The sequence below is a fragment of the Chenopodium album genome, chromosome 11 (genome assembly GCF_948465745.1).
Source record: "Chenopodium album chromosome 11, dcCheAlbu1.1, whole genome shotgun sequence".
NCBI classification, from domain to species: Eukaryota; Viridiplantae; Streptophyta; class Magnoliopsida; order Caryophyllales; family Amaranthaceae; genus Chenopodium; species Chenopodium album.
The window spans coordinates 55,341,497-55,361,039 of record NC_137844.1 but is presented as its reverse complement, the minus strand read 5'-3'; the positions used below and the strand labels follow the sequence as shown (position 1 = coordinate 55,361,039).

The 19,543-nt window shown below is 37.0% G+C and overlaps 2 protein-coding genes and 1 pseudogene across 2 annotated transcripts; all 3 read left to right on the top strand.

Moving 5' to 3' along the window:
* Nucleotides 1-4,908: 4,908 nt before the first annotated feature.
* On the top strand, nt 4,909-6,090 carry LOC145566905 (uncharacterized). Its single transcript, XM_081626175.1, has one exon. The coding sequence runs from the start codon at nt 4,909-4,911 to the stop codon at nt 6,088-6,090; it is 1,182 nt and encodes a 393-aa protein (XP_081482301.1).
* LOC145566904 (uncharacterized) lies at nt 6,090-7,333 on the top strand. Its single transcript, XM_081626174.1, has 4 exons — nt 6,090-6,249; nt 6,445-6,606; nt 6,666-6,799; nt 6,884-7,333. The coding sequence occupies exons 1-4, from the start codon at nt 6,090-6,092 to the stop codon at nt 7,331-7,333; spliced, it is 906 nt and encodes a 301-aa protein (XP_081482300.1).
* A 4,291-nt stretch (nt 7,334-11,624) lies between these two features.
* On the top strand, nt 11,625-13,433 carry LOC145569286 (metalloendoproteinase 1-MMP pseudogene; annotated as a pseudogene).
* Nucleotides 13,434-19,543: the final 6,110 nt, after the last annotated feature.

Below are 19,543 nucleotides of genomic sequence, written 5' to 3'. Positions count from 1 at the left end.
CAGAGGTCTCAACCCATACCAACCCCAGAACATTCAATCCAACAAAAGACCCCATGAGTTCGTTACTCCATCCCTCTCACCTTTGAAAAAGAGGAAATCCCAATCAGAACCAAGAACACACATTAACCTTGCTTGCTCCAAATGATCCGAGCCAATCACCAACCCAACCCATTTTCTCAATCCACAAAAAACCCCTACACGCTCCAAAAAAGAACCAGCATTGTCGTAGCTCCTTTCCACTACCACCCTCCAAGTCTAGTCCATTTACTCCATCTCCTCGATCCTCGAGGTTACATAAACGATTTCATCCTCTTAAGCGGCCAAAACCTCCTTTTCCCAAGATGGCTTGTAACAAAGAAACAGTTTGGAATTGGGCTAAGGAATTATTCCTTTCAATACATCGAGCATCAGTTTCTAATCCGACAACACCTCCTGCAATTAATTCACCTAGGTGTTTCTCTTGCTTTACTCCTTTAATAGCATGAATATTGGAGAGGATATCTATCCTCTTGAAGGTGGTTTTTGCTTACGTGGACATATCCTCTCTTATGCTAGGAATTATTGAGGATCCTGAAGGGGAGGAGGATGCTCATGAATCCTCTTCTGTTGAAGGAAATTGCACCTCTTCTACCGCACTAAGAGGATGAGTAAATGCAGTGTTTCAAGCAAACAACAAAACAAACGACGACGTTTTGTTAAATAAAAAAAAAGGAAAAAATAAATCATCTGATACAAACATCAGAACTACAAAATGACAAAGACCATGCAACGGTAATATTTTTAAACCAACCTTCCATTGCTTGACAAGTGGCATCTTTTAATTTGTTACATGATTTTACTAGCACAAAAATCTTATAACGGTAATTAATAACAAACGGTAACTTATTTTAAAAAACTGATTTCACCAACAACTTTATTTTTTTTCCTCTATAAAATGAACCTAATTTTGGCCATTTTTTATGCACTTCAAATTTTCATATTTTCCCTCTCTTTCCTCTATTTTTAAAATTTTCTTCTGTAATGGATCCAAATAATCCTAATTATGGAAGAAATATGAATTTCCCAACTGAATACAATGCAAATACTCCCCCTTTTGATCCAAATATATTCAATAATCCCCAATTTCAAGCTGCTTTGCAATGGTTTGGTAACCACCAAAGACCTATAAACCCGAATTATACATCCCAAATACCTCACTAATGTCATGGGAGTTTATCTTCACAAAATGTCCCATTATTTCCCATGTCCCAACATTTTACCCAACCCATGGATCAATCTCCAGGAGTAAATGTTAGTAGCACTGCTTCTCCAACAGAAGATGTAAGGGAAGCTCAACATCTAGAAGATCTCGATGATGATGTTGTTGACATTACTGGAGAAGACCCCAATGATTAAAAAAGCTAGTGCATGGAGTATAGCTGAAGATAAGGCGCTTGTTTCAGGCTACATCAATGTCGGTAGGAATGTTACCATAAGTACAAAATGAACTAAATCCAGTTTATGGGCTGCAATTGGGAAGTTATACGAAGAGGCACGGGTAGAGAACCTTGAAGAGATAAAAGAACGGACCATTAAGTCCATGCAACAACGTTGGGATTTTATCAACAAATGGGTTTCAAAATGGGTTATGGCGTACGGTTATATCCTACGACATCCGAAAAGTGGAAACTCAGGCGGGGACGCTGTTCAACGTTCCCATGAGTATTATGAAAAACTCAATCATGGAAAACACTTTACTTTGATGCATTGTTTTGAAACAATGCAAAATTTTCCTAAATGGGACCCACATATGGTCTAAGATCTTCCTTTGGAGAGCGAGGGAAGTGGGAAATGATCTGAACCAGAATCACCAAGTGTGGGTGCTGGAAGAAAGCGACCTCCGGGTATAAAAAAATCAAAGAGTTTAGCTGGAGAAGGTAGTAATTCTTCTACATCGATAAACCTTGAAGCTTTCAACACAACTCTTGACGAAACTAGTGATAAGCGGCTTGATCAAGGAGAACGAATGATCGACTTGATAAGTAAAAGGAGCGAAGATAGGAAAAAGCAAAAGGAGGAGGAGATGAAATTCAGCATGTTACGTTCATTGATGGCAAAACCCGTCCTTGATGGATTTGAAGCCGAAATGTACAAGAAGCTTAGAGAGGAGTTTAGTAACAGGTTTTTTTTAAATATATAAGTTAAGTACTTGTTATTTTTTATGTATTAACTATTTCATCTTTTCATTTCTATATCAAGTTAAGTTCTTGTTATTGTTATGTATTAACATTATGTTTAAGACTTGTTGTAGTACTTAAGATGTAATCGTACATAGTATGTAGTAGTAATTTAAATCGTATGTATTTTTAAATGATATTAGATGTTGTAATCTTATGTGTTGGAGTAATAATATTATGTTTCTACTAAAAAAATGTAATTTTCTATTAAATAGAGCTTATATAAGTTTTGTCACATGAAAAATATTTTATGTTAATTACTCTTATCTATAACAAAATCTTACCTTATCTACCAAAAATCTTATCCCTCTGGTAAAAATCTTATCTTCTATTAAAAAATCTCATCTTATCTGCCATAAAATCTGACCTTATCTAACGAAATCTTATCCACTGTTACCAAAATCTTATCTTCTGTTAGAAAATCTTATCTTATGGTAAAAAATCTTATCTTACCAGATTGCAAATCATTTTTTGTATCTTTAATTTTATCTCAATTGTCTATAAATTGACCTATTTCACTTACAACACTTTCACTATCACAACTACAACTACATATTACTAATTTTAAAATGAGTAGTAATTCAAATTCTTCCACTTCTAGTGATGAAATCTATGACTACATGTTGCTTGATTTTATTGAGGAAAATCGACAACAACAAATCATTGAAGATGCATTGAGATATGTGGTTAACACCACCATGCAACAACAACAAGAAGAAGTTCCACGTCAGAGAAAACGAAGGGAAGTTATACCACGTAATTGCGAAGCAACACATGATCAGTTGGTTGCTGACTATTTCAGCGAACAACCATTGTATGGTGATGATAAGTTTCGACGTAGGTTTCGCATGCGGAAACCTCTATTTATGAAGATAGTGAACCAACTAAGTAAAACTGATCGATTCTTCCAGCAACATCCAGATGCTAGTATGCGTTTGGGTGCTTCTCCAATACAAAAGTGCACAGCGGCTATAAGGATGTTAGCATATGGCTGCGCAGCTAATCAAGTTGACGAGTACCTCAAGCTTGGGGCAACTACGGCTAGACATTGTATCACGCACTTCGTTGACGGAGTGATTCGTGAATTCTCAGCAGAATACTTGAGGAAACCAACCCCTGAAGATATGAATTGCCTTCTAAGAGAAGGAGAGGAAAGAGGTTTTCCTGGTATGTTGGGAAGTATCAACTGCATGCATTGGGAGTGGAAAAATTGTCCAGCGGGGTGGAAAGGGATGTATCAAGGGCGATCGAAAACGGCGACGGTTATCTTAGAAGCTGTTGCATCTTGTGATTTGTGGATATGGCATGCCTTTTTTGGAACACCTGGATCCTGCAACGATATAAATGTCCTTCAACGTTCACCCGTCTTTGACGACATTTTAAATGGTCGTGCTCCAAAAATTCAGTTCATCGTGAATGGAATACTTACAATCAGGGGTATTATCTCACTGATGGGATCTACCCAAAATGGGCAACATTTATAGATGCAATAACTGCACTGCAAACCCCTAAACAACAATTGTTTACTACCAAACAAGAGAGTATTAGAAAAGATGTAGAACGTGCATTTGGAGTGTTGCAAGCTCGATTTGCCATTATAAGACGTCCTTCTTTGGCATGGAGTGTCGAAATGTTGTGGAAAATTGTTATGGCGTGTATTATCATGCACAATATGATCGTGGAAGATGAGCGCGAAAGTTATCTTAACTATTGGGATCCTAATGAGTTTGCTACTGAACAACCCGAGTATTTAGCAGGAACTTCAAACCGAAGAGCAACGACTTTCACCGTAACCCCCGCACTACCAAAATCCTAATCTAACCACATTAATGGCAACACTGGAAAATCTCCACGATAAACAAACTCATATGTCACTTAAACAAGATTTGGTAGAACATTTGTAGGTAAGATTTGGGCATAATAGTAATCGGTAAGGAAAAAGGAGGATATTTAGTTATTTGTCTTTAATTTCTTGTATTTGTTGTACTTTAGTGTATCAATTAGTGTTTTTATTCCTAAGTCCATGTGTTATTGTATCAAAATGTTGCTAAAGTATGGTAATTTTTATTATGCTAATTATCGAATACTAATTATTATTATTATTATTATTATTATTATTAATATTATTGTTATTATTATTATTATTAGATCTTATCATTAAAGAAATCAATAATAAATAATCAATAATAATATGGTGGGGCCATATTTATAGTATAAAATATATCAAGAGGATACCCTTTGATGTGGGAAAAATAAATGGAAGAGGATGGAAGAGAGGAAAGAGATAGTGGAAAATGAGGTGGATGAAAGAGAGTATGAGGTGTCAAAATAGGGTAAGGAAAGAGAATGAATGAGAGGATAAAGCCATCCTCTCCAATATTCATGCTCTAAAGAAGAGGAAGGGATTGAGTGGAGTGGTTGTTACTTGTAAAACTTTCTCTACTATTATTAGTTCTGGTTCGTCTGGTTGTCTGCAATCCCTTTTACCCTTCAAGAAGATGAAGGGTCAGGATGGTTCGGTCTCTACTTTGACTATTTCTAATGCGGGTTCGGTGGCTTCCCCCTTAGAGACACCACGGTCGAGATGAGGATTGCAGCTTGGAACTGTAGGGGTCTCGGACAAGCGGACTCCCCTAAAGTTCCGTATCTTAGCTCTTTAGTTCGCTCTTAGAACTTGGATGTTGTGTTTTTGATGGAAACAATAGTTTCTGTAGATAATGTTGTTCATAGTTCAGCTTCTATTCCTTTTTTGGGTTGTTGTGGTGTGAACGCTATGGGCTTAAGTGGTGGTTTGTTTATCTTTTGGCTAGCTCCTTTTAGTGTAGTCCCATTGTTTATATCCCCAAACTTTGTCGTTTGTAAGATATCAGTTGGTGATGCAGTAAAATATGTGATCTTTGTGTATGGTGCGCCTCATGTAGTCGATAGATTGGGGGTGTGGGCGTCTATAACTACATTTGTCCAAACCTTTCCGAATATTTTGTTGATTGGTGATTTTAACCAAGTTGAGTATTTCTCTGACAAACTAGGAGGGTCTTCGTTTATACCGGGTAGACTGGATTTTATTCAGTGGCGTTTGGGTTTGGGATTAGTGGATGTTCCTTTTTTAGGTCCTGCTTACACTTGGACAAATAATAGGATAGAAATGGACCCGACTTTTGAACGCTTGGACAGGGCATATGCATCTCATGATTGGTTTGTTGATTTTCCGGATTCACGAGTGCATCATCAGCCCATATTATTTTCGGATCATGCTGCTATTATTTTCTCGGACTTGGTATGTCGAGATACAATTCGAAGACCGTATAGGATCGAGAATTGGTGTTTAGCTGCTCAGGATGTCTTAGGGATTGTTAAAGAAGGTTGTCTTCTACAGTTTGCAAGCTCTCCGTTGTTTGCCTTATCCCGTAGACTTGGTGTGATTCGCGGGAAACTAAAAGACTGGTGCCTTGAACACAGGAAATCTTGGGGTATCAACTGGAAGGCCTTAAGCTCTGACTTATCATCTTGCTCTACTCAGTTGCAATCTCAGGTGGTACGGGTCCTTTTCCTTAATACAAGGGAAGAACGGGTTGCAGAAGCCACAACAGCTTTTCTATACTGGAAACAACGTGCTAAGGTTGAATGGGATGCAGTTGGGGAATCTCATTCCCGGCTACTGTTCTCGGCTATACAGGCTAGGCGTCGTCGAAATTTGATAGTCAGCCTGAAGGATGATGTTGGACATTGGGTATCTGACTCCGATGGTCTTCGTGCTCTTATTCAGGCTTACGCAGATCTGTATACTCCTGTGCCTCAATCTGGGACGGTCTTCCTTTACAGTGGGAAATTCTTGACCTTCCGATGTTATCTTTGTCTCAAAAGGATATGTTAATGGCTCCTTTCTCGGCTTTCGAAATTAAATCAGCACTGTTTCACATTGCAAATGATAAATCCCCTGGGCTGGATGGTTTTACCTCGACTTTTTTCAAGACACACTGGGAGGATACAGGACATTCTGTGATCTCGGCGGTGCAGTACTTTTTTGCTCATGGTTATATGTTAAAGGATTGGAATAGAACTTTCTTAGTTCTTCTTCCTAAGATTTCTTAACCGGAGTTGGTGTCTCAATTTCGGCCGATTGGGTTATGCAATGTTTTGTATAAATGTATTGCCAAATGTATCACGGGACGGCTGCGGGAGGTCCTCCCTTCTCTTGTTTCCGGATTTCAAAATGCTTTTGTTCCAGGTCACCTGATCTCTGATAACGCTCTGGTAGCTCATGAGCTGCTCACCTTTATGAATAATTCAAAGGCTTGGAAACGTTTTTATGCAGCAGTGAGGTTAAACATGAATAAGGCATATGACAGAGTGCGGTGGGACTTCTTGAGTCAGGTTTTACAGGCCTTTGGTTTTCCCCCGTATTGGGTTCATATTATTGAGCAATGTGTTATAATCGTTTCTTATCAGGTTCTGGTAAATGGGAGTCTTACGCCTTCCTTTCGTCCACAGTGTGGTCTTCGGCAAGGAGATCCACTGTCGCCTTATCTGTTTTTTCTGTGTATGGAAGTGCTATTGGCCTCTCTTCATCGGGCAGAACAATAGTCATTGTTTTCTAGTCTCCGTGTCTCTAGAGGTGGCCCTTCGGTTTCCCACCTCTTTTTTGCAGATCGCTGTTGTTTTTCCAGGTTTCGCCGCAGGCTTGTGATAATGTACTGGCTATCCTTTCTGATTTTTGTTCTGCTTCAGGCCAGATGGTCAATCTTCAGAAATCCTTTGTCAAGTTTAGCCCAAATACTCCCCCTGACTATCGGGATTTCTTGTCCTGCAGTCTCCGACTTCAATCAAAGGGTTCACTTGGGACTTATCTTGGCTTGCCTGTTGATATGGGACGAAGTAAGGTCTCGGAGTTCAGGTTCTTGATTGATAAGGTTGCTAACCGCCTATCCGCTTTTGCTTCCCTACGTTTGTCGGCCGCTGTAAAGCTGGTAATTATAAATTCGGTGTTGGTGGCTTCCTTTAATCACATTTTGTCGGTCTTCAAGATTCCATCTTCTATTGCTTCCCAGCTCGACGGTATGTTAGCCAGGTTCTGGTGGAGATCTTCTGGCTCTACTAAGGGCTTGGCCTTGCGCTAGGCTTCTCTTTTGCATTTGCCAAAAGGCTTGGGCGGACTAGGTTTACGCAATGTTACCCGTTTTAACTCATCCCTCCTTGTTGGAACTGGATGGCGGATGATACATAATCCTCAATTGATGGTTTCTCACCTCATGTTTTCTAAGTACCCTTTTCTTGCTTTGCATCGGGCGCTCGAGTGTCTCGGCCCTCTTGGGGGTGTCGGGGTTTATAGATGGCGTTGTATGCGGTAGCTCCGAGTGTCCGGTGGAAGGTAGGTAGTGGTAGGAGTGTTCGTATTACAGCTGACGACTGGGCTCCTGGTGGTTTGGTTTTGTTTAAGTCTGGTTTATCCCAATCGGAACTTCCGAATCATGTGTCCGATATCATTGATCCGCGTTCTAATGCGTAGGACCCCTCGAAGGTCCATCGGTTTTTTGATAGTCCAATGGCTAATTGGATTTTAAGTCTAGATCGTCCATTGAAGCTCATGGATGACTTTGTGTATTGGAAATTTACTAAAGAAGACTCCTTTTCTACGAAGTCTGCTTATGCCCTCTTGCTCATGCAGACTTCTAGGCGTCCTTATGGGGGATCTATTCCCTCTTCCTAGTGGGCGAAATTCTGGGGGCTTCCTCTCGTTCCTAAATGGAATATCTTTGGTTGGAAAATAATTCAATCTGGTCTTCTGGTGGCGGCAGATCTAGTTGTTCCTGGCCTGTCTGTTGATCTTGTTTGTTGCTTTTGCCATAGGGAGCTAGAGACGGTGGACCATTTGTTCAGGGATTGCGACTTTGTTGTCTCTTTATGGGTCGGTAGTTCTTTTCGGTTTAATAGCCAGGGTCTTCTTCGCCTGCCTTTTCCTCAATGGTTTTTCCTCGATGATTTCACTGTTAAGGGTGGCTAAGGACTGGGAAAACTTCGTGCGTTTTTTCGCTCTTTTATGGGCTTTTTGGCTTTTGCGTAATAATATCAGGTTTCGACATCAGGCAGTCTCGCCGGATGATGTTCTACTTCTTGCTTCTCAGTGGTTTATGCGGGGTCAACAAGATCAGGATTACCACAACCGTCCTTTCTCGGGGGATCTTCGGCCTAAGATGCCTAGTTCAGGTGTGGTGGCCACTCTTTGTGGGGAGATTGCTTCAGGTTTTGATATTTGTTTGATTTGTGATGGGGCCTGGTCGTCCTTGGACAATTCGGCTGGTACGGGTTGGATTTTTTGAGATTGTGATTCGCTTGTAGTGCGAGGAGGGGGTGCCCGTGCTTCTTTCTCCTCTTCAGCTCTCCATTCCGAGTTACAGGCTTGAAACTGGGGTTACGACATGTCCACGCAAGGGGTTTTCGTAGGATCCTTATTTTCTCTGATTGCGAACCACTTTGTATGATGTTGGCCTAGAAACAGCGTGAAGACATTTCTCTCTGCTGGTTAATTCAGGATATTCAGGCTCTTGTGGCTACTTTTGAGGCCTGCAGTATTCGGAAAGTTCCTAGGCAATGGGTTTCTCCAGCGCATTGGTTGGCTGGGAAGACTCATGTTTGAGAGTTTCTTTTTTGGTCTTTTTAAGTTTGTTTGTCTTTCTTTTCATTGTTCTCACTGTTAAAAAAAAAAAATATATGCGTCAAGCCATCTAGAAATAAATTTACATCTGATATAGCTATAAATAAAGATTAATTTTTATAATTGTACACGGACTATTAATTAATAATGTAAACAGATATCTAATTTGAATAATATAATTGAAATTTGAGAAGAAGAAGAGTAGTTAAGTTATTTAGGTAATTTTCTGACCAATATTAATTATTTTTTTTTTTACAATTTTCATACACATCAACAATAAAAACCAAATAGCTAGACTTTTTCTATCTAATATAATATTGTTGACTGAAAGAGACGCATACTAATGTAGATATATTGATTAGTTCCGTAGAATAAAAGTGAAAAAAAAATATTCACAAAGACAAGAGCCGCCAATTTTTTTTTCTTTGATTTGATTTGTTATTCTTTCAGGTCTTTTTATGGTTTCAACTTGCAACAATAATAAATTGAATTACATGAAATAAAAACAGGTGATCCACCAATTAGATAATATGTCACACAAATTAAATCAAATAGTATATGATTAGATTAAATGCACATTAAACACTTGTTACTGGTAGATTTTGGTAGCTGAAAAGTGCTAGTGCAAGAGCTAGACTTTGACGACTTGCATGATGATTAATTGATTTAACAACACTATATGCCAAGATTGCCAACTAACGACTTAACAATACACTCTTTGTTTCTATCCACTCTATAATATACGAGTATGTAGTATATACGAAGTACCGAGAGATATATAACAATTTACTTCAATATTGTCAAAGCAAGGTTTGGTGGAGCCGTGGAGTTGGTTGGAAACTCACCTTGTGACAAATTTGAATCCCACCAACTACAAAATACTTGGAAATAGAGGGATTCCCTTATCCCCCCCCCCCCCCCCCCCTTTACTCTTAAGCAATGAGCTATGTTGGCTAAACCTGTGAGAGGTGTCGGCTTAGTAGGATCATTCTTCTTACCTTTAAAAAAAAATTGTTGGAGTTTTTAACTCCTTACTTTTAGTATTGTATTTGAAGTAATAAAAAGTTGTAGTAGTAAGTATGTAATTAATGGTAAGAACTAAGCAGCTCAAAACAAATTAACTCTGATATTAGATTAATTTGTTGAACGAAATTGTTGAATAGTCATGAACTTCGTATAAAAAGAATCATTGATCTTTTTAAGACATTTTTGTCATTCAATTTACAATCACAACAATGGTATGATGACAAATCACTTTGATCATACAAGTCAAATGCAATCCTTTTTTTAAAAAAATGAAAGATTATTCTAGTAAGGGCATATGTTATATGAATATGCTTTTCGCTTATCTGATAAACAAACTTTTCACAACTTACCTCGTATTAGACATTATTAAAACTTACATATATTTGTTGTAAATTGAGTTTTTATATGACTATATCATTTATTAGTTATTAATCTTTATTTGAACTTATTAACCCATACATAAAGTATTAATTTAATTTTTCAAAGGTATATATCTCTGTATAATAGAAAACTAAACTTAACGTATCCGATACAATTACTAAATTTAAAGTATGTACACTAGAAAAAATAAATTAAACTTAACCTATCCGATACAAACTATAAAAAAAAATACACAAGATCCGATCTAATGTATATTTAAGGATGATCTAATTTTCTAAATTTTCATCTCTAGCTATTAATATGAGCCAAGTAATTAAGAGTAGATGAAAAAATTAGAACATCCCTAGGAAGTTTCTCCTATTCATGCGAGTAAGAAATTTACATGTACGTTGAGAAAAAATCAATGAAATTCATGCCTATTGACTCGGAGATCCCATCTTCCTCCGAAAATACCAAACTTATTCAGACATTCCGTTAGCCTTCAAAAAGGTATTACCCCTCCTTAGACCAATAATCAAATTTTCGTGTTTGACAAGTCTAAACTAAACCCTACACCTAAATTTTCAACCCTCTTACAAAAGTCTTCTTTAAACCCCCAATGTATATATGTTCCAATAATAATTGTAATAAGTCTTAGAATTTGTCAATGTCATTAAATAAAAAAAAATTTGGTCAACAATAAACAGAGTCAGATGCAACAATATTAAACTAATATTTGTTTAATTATTTACTAATTCTTATACTTATTCCAATTTGACACATACTCTATAGCATACAATCTTAGAAGAACTAACATTAAAAACTTTAAAACATATATACGCCGCTGTGTATTAGTAATTTCATGATTTCATCATCCCATTCTATTATTCAACGTTCATTATATCACCAACTTTATTTGTGATTTCTTGTTAACATATATTTGTATAACTGTATATTACTATTATTCGTATGCAGTTAGGGTGTGATCTATTCACTTTAATATATTTAAATTGAATTTATTAAACATAGCTATCTGATCCGCTTTGATTAATATAAACCTAAATATCTATCATGTTTAGCTTATTGGTTTGATCTCGATTTTTTTTTTTGGACAATCTGTTTCATCTCGATATTAATGACTGAATATTGATTAAAGTAAAGACCGATGTTACGTTGACATAAAGCTACTACACAAAAGCAACATTAAGCAAGTAAAAAGAAGTGGATTAAACAAAATTGCAAATAGTAGTTTGTTCACCCACCCAATGTTCATTAGATCATCAAACTTTGCTTAATCCCCCATATTTGAAATGTCATTCAAAGCACGGCAGAATCTTCTAAACTCTCTCTCCTTCAAACTCCAAATGGTTGCTTCCACCCTCCCCACATTCTTCTCTTATATTACTCCCATTATTTTTTTTATTTATTGTCCAATTTTTTTTTTTTTTACATCTTTATAAATAAACCTAAACAATTTATTTAGATTTTGAAGGCTCAACTCCCAACATAACTAACTTTTCTATTTTTATTTGTTCATTTTTTAGCCATGCACTTTCTATTACCCTTTTTGCTCTTTCTATTACAACTACCTTCAGCCTTTCCCGCCAGAACTTTCCCTCAATCACCTATCCTAAACCTCAATGACACCATCTCCACCTCCGTCGCGGCCGCCTTTAACTCCTCCTCCACCCCATGGGGGAACTTTGGGAGGTTCGCCAACCTCGAGAAGGGCAGCCACGTAACCGGGATATGTGATCTCAAGACCTACCTCAACCGCTTTGGCTACCTCCCGGCGGCGGCGCCGGGAAACTTTTCCGACGACTTTGACTCCGACCTCGAATCTGCAATCTTAACTTATCAAAAAAACCTCGGTCTACCTCCCACCGGAAAACTCGACACCGACACTATTGACCTCATCATGGCCCCACGTTGCGGCCTCGACGACTCCCACCTCCGCCACAACACCACCACCATCACCAACCTACACGAAACTCGTCGTTACGCCTACTTTAACGGCCAACCACGGTGGACTCACAACCCTCCTATGACTTTGACATACGCTTTTTCACCGGACCATATGATAGACTACATCTCACCAGAAGAAATCAAGGCGGTGTTCTCACGCGCCTTTACGCGGTGGTCCGAGGTTATCCCCGTAAATTTTACAGAGACACAAAGCTATCGAACGGCCGATATTCGTATCGGTTTTCACAGTGGCGATCACGGTGACGGAGAACCGTTCGATGGCGAACTCGGAGTTTTAGCACATGCTTTTTCACCTGAGAATGGAAGACTTCATTTAGATGCAGCTGAAACGTGGGCCGTTGATTTTGGAAGACAAAGATCAAATGTAGCCATTGATTTGGAATCAGTGGCAACGCACGAGATTGGTCACGTGCTTGGGTTAGCCCATTCTTCTGTTAGTGATGCTATTATGTACCCGAGTTTAAGACCAAGGAGTCGAAAAGTGGACCTACGTGTTGATGATGTTGAAGGGGTTCAAGCTTTGTACGGGTCTAACCCGAATTTTAATTACGGGTCGTTGTTAGAATCCGATCGGGAAACTTCTAACAGCGGTGCCGGTGACGGTGGTGGATACAGGAAAGGTTTCGGGTTTTCGACGTGGTGGCTATGGACTATTGTTGTTAGTTTAGCTCAACTCATTTATTTTTAGGGCCTTCAAAAAAAAAAAAAAAAAAAAAAAAAAAAAAAAAAAAAAAAAAAAAAACATACCTATACTTGGTAGTTGGTATATGTATTTTAGAGGGTCGAATGTGAATATTAATTTTTTAATTAATTTTTATACGTGGGTTAGTTGATGTTGGTTGCTCAATTAGTTGTAACAGATTTTGGATTATAGAATTATTCAATCTTATTTATTTTACTTGTATAAATTAAAGTACGAGTTCATAAGAAAGAGAGATAGGAGTTTTTTTTTTTCTTGAAATTGATTATTTACGAGTATATATTTATACTGTATAGTAATTTTCTTGTCTATACTTCATTATTGATCTAATTATCATGCACTCATGTCAAGGATTAATAATCCATTCAATTCGCGTTCTTTGTTATTTACTCCATTTAGTAACTTGGAATGAGTCAAATAACAATTCAACTTATGTTTAATTTCATGCATGTTGATTTCAGGATTTTTTTTATATTGAAAATTCTAACCAAGTTGACAAATGTCATTTTCATTTTATATAAAGATGAATGAATTATTGTGATTGAAAATTTACAATCAGAAATTTAGCAACGACATTAGGTTACATCAGATAAGTTTAGTTAAAGTTTCTTAGTAGTAATACCTATTGGTTTGGGTTATGAGTCATGTCAACATTCTAATGAGAGAAGTATTCGATCAAATATAATGCAAGGAGCTGAGACGGCGGGCTGGGGTAAGGATGTAAGACGGTGATATGTGGACGTACATGGTCTATTATGAGTTTATGACGCAAATAAACTCATTACTTATTGCATATGTAAGTAGAGGTATCAAAAACATACCCGATCCAACCCAAAAAATATCCGATTTAAATATGAATTCGCGTGGATGACATAATAATTTAGAATGATCACTTAACTTTAAAAATTGACCCGACTCAACCTCATTAGACCTAATCTGATCATCCGAATTGACATCTCTAAATGACACTGGACAAATTTGATTGTATATTGTGGTTGAAATTAATGTTACATAATTTGTTAGATTTATGAAATATGATCAATATTGGAAGATGTATATATATCTGCACGATATATTTTTTATTGATAAGTGTAAGGTAAAAAAAATTCTAATGTTTTCTTTTTTCTTAATACACTAAAAAAAAAAAAGGGGTATAAGGTAAAAATGCAATGAATAACTTGTTTTTATATATTCATCAACCAAGTAAAGTATTTACACACAATGATAAACTAGTTATTGGATGAGACAATTCGAAAACTATAAAATATTTCCCGACTATAAAGCCCATAATATCATACTACCTCTATATATACACACACATACATTTGATCTTAACGTACATTTCATGTTTGCAAAGATATTAAGAAAATACCACCGGAGACCGAGAGCGTACTTCTTATGTGGTGACTGGTGAGAGGGTAGACAAGGTGGTTATTATAAAAGAGATAGTGACATATTGTATAAAAATGGATCGGATGAGTATATATTAGAAAAAATAAAAAAATAAAAAATAAATAAAAAAAAAATAAAATTGAATAGTAATTAAGAAGGAGAAAATACAAGTTAATATCCTATATTAACAAAACTTGTTAATATCAAGGCTACTTTTGTAAATTTTGCAGTCATAGCAAGGGTAATTTTGTAAATTTAGCAGCCAACCTCCCTTTCTCTCCCCTCTATCACCACCACACAACCACTGGTACCACCTGCTGCACCACCGCACGACCCTTAGCTTCGCCAGTCAACCACCACACAATCACTAGCACCACCAGCCGACCCCCACTGAGCATTAGCACCACCATTTGACCACCGCACCACTGCGATGAACACCACTAGCACGAGGGAATCCCTTTCCCTAAGGAGTTAGTATGACCCAATTTTAATAATTTGCTACTAGGGTGTCTTTTGTATGGCCGGCCGCCGATTTAGAGGTGTGAAGGTGGTCGATCTTGAGCATGGCCATGGGAGGAGAGGAGAGAAGGAACTAGTGGCCATGAGAATGGAGGAGAGTGAAGGAAATAATGTCATGTGAGGGGGAGGAGAGAAAAAATGGGTGATATAAACGTGATTTTGTTAATATAGGATATTAATTGGGTTTGCCTCATTAAGAAGTAATGGACAATGGGTGCGAGAAAAGGTGTAATATTGTGGCCAACATAAAAGTAACAATAATTTTCTGCGTTGTTGTATAACTATAGTTTTTTTTTTTTTTTAAGGGGGGTATAAGTGTAGTTTATTTCTAGTCAAATGAGTTTTTTACCCGAATAATAGGCGTTATTTTCTTCATCACCTGATTTTTGTTATGTTAAATACGACTTTAGGTCAAACCCGCAACTAATAGAGAGAATCTAGTTCATAAGTCCAAGAAGGTCCTATTTCCAAAATTATATGTATAATAATAAAAAGAGCAGCCATTTAGCCTTATAAAGGTTTAACTGACCTAATTTGTTTTTATACATGTGAGACACTTATTACATGTGTAATGTGTTGTTTGGGAAGAATATGCCTCAACTTTCTCCTTCACATGTAAGGTCCCTCTTCAATCCAGTCACATGTGATTTTTCATGAGGCCAAAGTGCATTTTAACACTTGCCCTCATATGGACCTATCTAATTTGGCCAAAAGTACATTACAACCATTAAAGGTTTCAAATTGCAATCTTGGCTCTAATACCATATTTAATATGGGCCTGGGTTGCACTTGTCACCCAAAGAGAGAGACAAGTCAATTTACAAGACCAAATTAAAATATAAGAGTGATGATGTTAATTGGGCCTAAGTTATACCCATCATAAAGTGAATGCAACATTTTGTTTTATTCAATGTAGGATATACATCCCAACAACTCTCCTTTCTCAGTATTCATCGTTTAATGTGGGACGATACTTACACTCACATGTGAATTTTATATGTTCATGGCTTGGGCATAGCGGATGGGGATCCGGAAAGGAGGTATTATCAAAGCACACTACATTTATAGAACTGTGCGGGGGTTTTTTTTTCACAATAAAAAAATAACATTAGACAGATTACTTCAATCATCCTTTCTGATGATCTGACATAAAAACCACTACATGAGATTAGATTTAAGATCTATGTCTTAGTAATGATATAGATTAAAACAACATTAAAACTAAAAAGAACAACACAACTCACTACTTCTAGCTAGGTAGGCCATTTCCTGGGCAGTAGAAACAACATCTCTATGAACATGAACAAGTATAAAGAGGTCTAAACCAGATATCTTTTTCCTAACACTACTAAAATTCGGTCAAATTGTGACCGTTTTTCTACGACCGTCATGAAAACAGTCGCTAAATATGATTTTTGCGACCGTCTTGAACGCAGTCGTAAAATTACGACCGTTTTTTAAAACGGTCGCAGATTTACGACCGTTTTTTCCCTTTTAAACCGTCGCAAGGTTATTTCAACATTTTTAAAATAATTCAAAATTTAAAAAATATTTTGCGACCGTTTAAGAAACGGTCGCAAATTTACGATCGTTTTAAGCGGTCGCAAAAGCCTTTTTTTAAATATAAAAGTCACCCAGTTCCTAACCCTAATTCACTCACGGCCTCACGCCGCTCTCTCTTTCTTCCTTCTCCTCTCTTCTTTTTCCTTTCTCTTTCCTCCTCCACTTTTACCACCGTCCGAAGCTCTTTCCTCCGTCACCATCTTCACCGCCTCTCCTCCTCCCTTTGTTCTCTTTTACTCCATCATTCTTTCTTTGTTCTTGTTTGAAAATCACACGAGAAGAATCGGAAAATCGGTCACCGACACCAACCTTTAACCGTCACCACCACGATCTCCACCGTCACAAGCTCATGGTTAAACAATTTAATGGTTTTATGGTCAAATTCGACCATGAAAAGTCTAGATCTAGACTTTTCATAGTCAAATTTGGTTTAATAATTCAAGGTGAAATTCGAAGTCAATTCAGAGTTTGAGGTATGTTATCGTGTTTATACATTTTTTGTATGATTTTTTCTTCGAATTTTGTTTGATTTTTAATTAGAATTTGGTTTGATTTTTTGTTTAAATTTCCATGTACGGATGTTGATTTTTTTTTTTTATTTGATTTTTGTTCATTTTGGGTTTGATAATCGTTTTGATTTTTTTGTTAATTTTTGGGTTTGATTTTGGGTTTAATTTTTGTGGTTTGTTTTTTGGTGGGTAATTTTGTGGATTTTTGGTTTTTGTTAATTTATTGGTTTAATTTCTAGGTTATATTTTTTGTGTTCAATTTCTGGGTTATATTTTATGTGGTTTAATATTTGTGGTTTAATTTCTGGGTAATATTTTTGTGGTTTTTTGTTAATATTGTGGGGGTTTTTTTTTGTTAATTTTCTGGTTTTTTTGGGTTAAGGATGGTGGTGGTGGTGGGTAGAAGTGGTTTAGGGTGGGAGGTTGGCGGCGATGGTGGGTAGACGTGGTTTAGGAGGGAGGTTGGTAGTGGTGGTGGGTAGAGGTGGTTAGGGTGTGCTGCTGGCTTTCGTTTGTTTCTGTTTTTTTTTATTATTTTTTTTTAATTTTTTTAAATTTTTAGCAACCGCCTATAGCCGTAGCAAATGGCAATATTTGCGACCGTCAAAATGTCGGTCGCAATTAATTATATTTGCGACCGTTAGTACTGGTCGTTGAAAATAAAGACAACGGTCGCAAATTTATTGCGACCGTCAAACAGTCGTAATATTGTTTTTTTGCGACCATGGGAATAACGACCACCTCTTTACGAACGTTGACGGTCGCAATTATTTTTAGCGAACTTTTTTACTATTTTCAATGACCGTTTGTGACGGTCGCAAAAACCTTAATTTCTAGTTGTGTTAAGTTGTACACCAACTTCCTAAGATGAAGTGGGCAAACAACATCATTTGCTAAAACAGCAAGAAGTTACTTAGAATCAGTCTTGATCTTTAATGCATTGAACCCTTTCTTAGTAGCCCATTTTAGACTCGCCATCAACGCCAATGCTTCAGCCTCAAGCACGTCGAAAGCGTAGATAGGCTTACATCCTCCTCCTAGAATCTCAGTTCCATGCTTGGGCAAACATGCCCAACCAACACCTGCTTTCATTTTTCCGGATCTCTTATGTTTTTTAAGTGAGCCGTCGATTAGTAAAATCTTGGGTGTAATGGAATTAAACCTTCTAAAATAATGACCAACCAAGTAATTATTGCATGGTCTAGGACCAAAGACCCAATCCCTCACAAATTGTTGTGAGGGGACATAGTTTGGGATTGTACAGTAATTTTTAAGGGAGACCCTTAACTTGGAGGCAAGTACATTTGGGTTTGAGAATAGAGGAAACCTCCCACTCTGAACCCACCAATCTCCCCACATTCTAGTGTTGCATGGCCATCCCCCGACCGCCTTTGATTCTTTCACCGGTGATAAAACTCTTAACCCGTTTAAATTCTGAAGATCAGATAAAGTCCCCTTAGGAACCCCAAGAAAGCATGCATTATAAAGCAAAAGGAATTGAGAAACAAGAAGATTTGTGTTATCATGAGTTTTCCTAGCTATTTTGGAAACAAAAGCTTTTTGTAAGACAGAAGGCCTCTTTAAGATCAAACCACCCCTTATTTAAAATAAAATGAAAACTAGATTTCTTTTAATTGTATGTTACTAGAAAGAATAAATGGGAGGCATATTTAAAAGCCAAGAGTAAATTGAATTACAAAGTAGATCAATAATAATGTTGAATTTATAGTATCACAAGCATATACCCAGGAAAAAAAAATGTGGGAGACAGTAAAGGACAATATCAATGGAATTTGTGCAACAAAAATTGGTTTTATGCACAAGGCAATTGAGTTTTCTTAGCACCCCCAATTTTATGCATTAATTTGGCTTGGACTAAAAATGCATGAAGTGAATGTGCATAATGTGACCATAGGATAGAAAAAACTACTTACACATGGACTGGATTTTACTTGGGTAGGATTGCCAACTAGTCTCATACGATCGTTGATGAGTCATACATACGGATTTCCGCATTTGAGTTTGTCATGTTTTAACTAAATAACTGTAGATACCCAAATGTGTCTCCCCAAAACCAAACCCAGTGATGAATACCTTTTGCATCGAATGATAATCGAACGTGGTGAAAGTGTGAAAGGTCAGGTGTTGCGGTTGGTTTTTATTAAAAATTCTTTCTTTCTGTTTTCGAAAACAACTCTATTTTATGAAAACAGCCAATCCAGTTTTGTTTGGTCCACGACAAGGGTCCAATAATAGTGTAGTTGGAAGGGGCTTGCAAAGAGCTTTCCAATTATATATTATCAGCCCAATTCCGATGAGTAATGAGGAAGTTATGGCCAAAATACTAAACTGGGTCCGGTTTGATCTTTACATGTGGCCCAATGATCTAGGGGAGGGCCCAATGTTAATTATTATTCCTAGAGTTATTAGAATTAATTATAGTCTTCTAGAATTCTTTAGAAGGTTCTCTTTAATCCTAGTAGAATTAGAATTAATAATTATATTTTGATAAGTTTTATTTGGAATAAAATATTATTTTATAAAAAATACGATTTCGATATTCATACGGACTTTATAAATCGATTTTGATTCATATGTGGACTCCGTGTTTGAAGGCGCG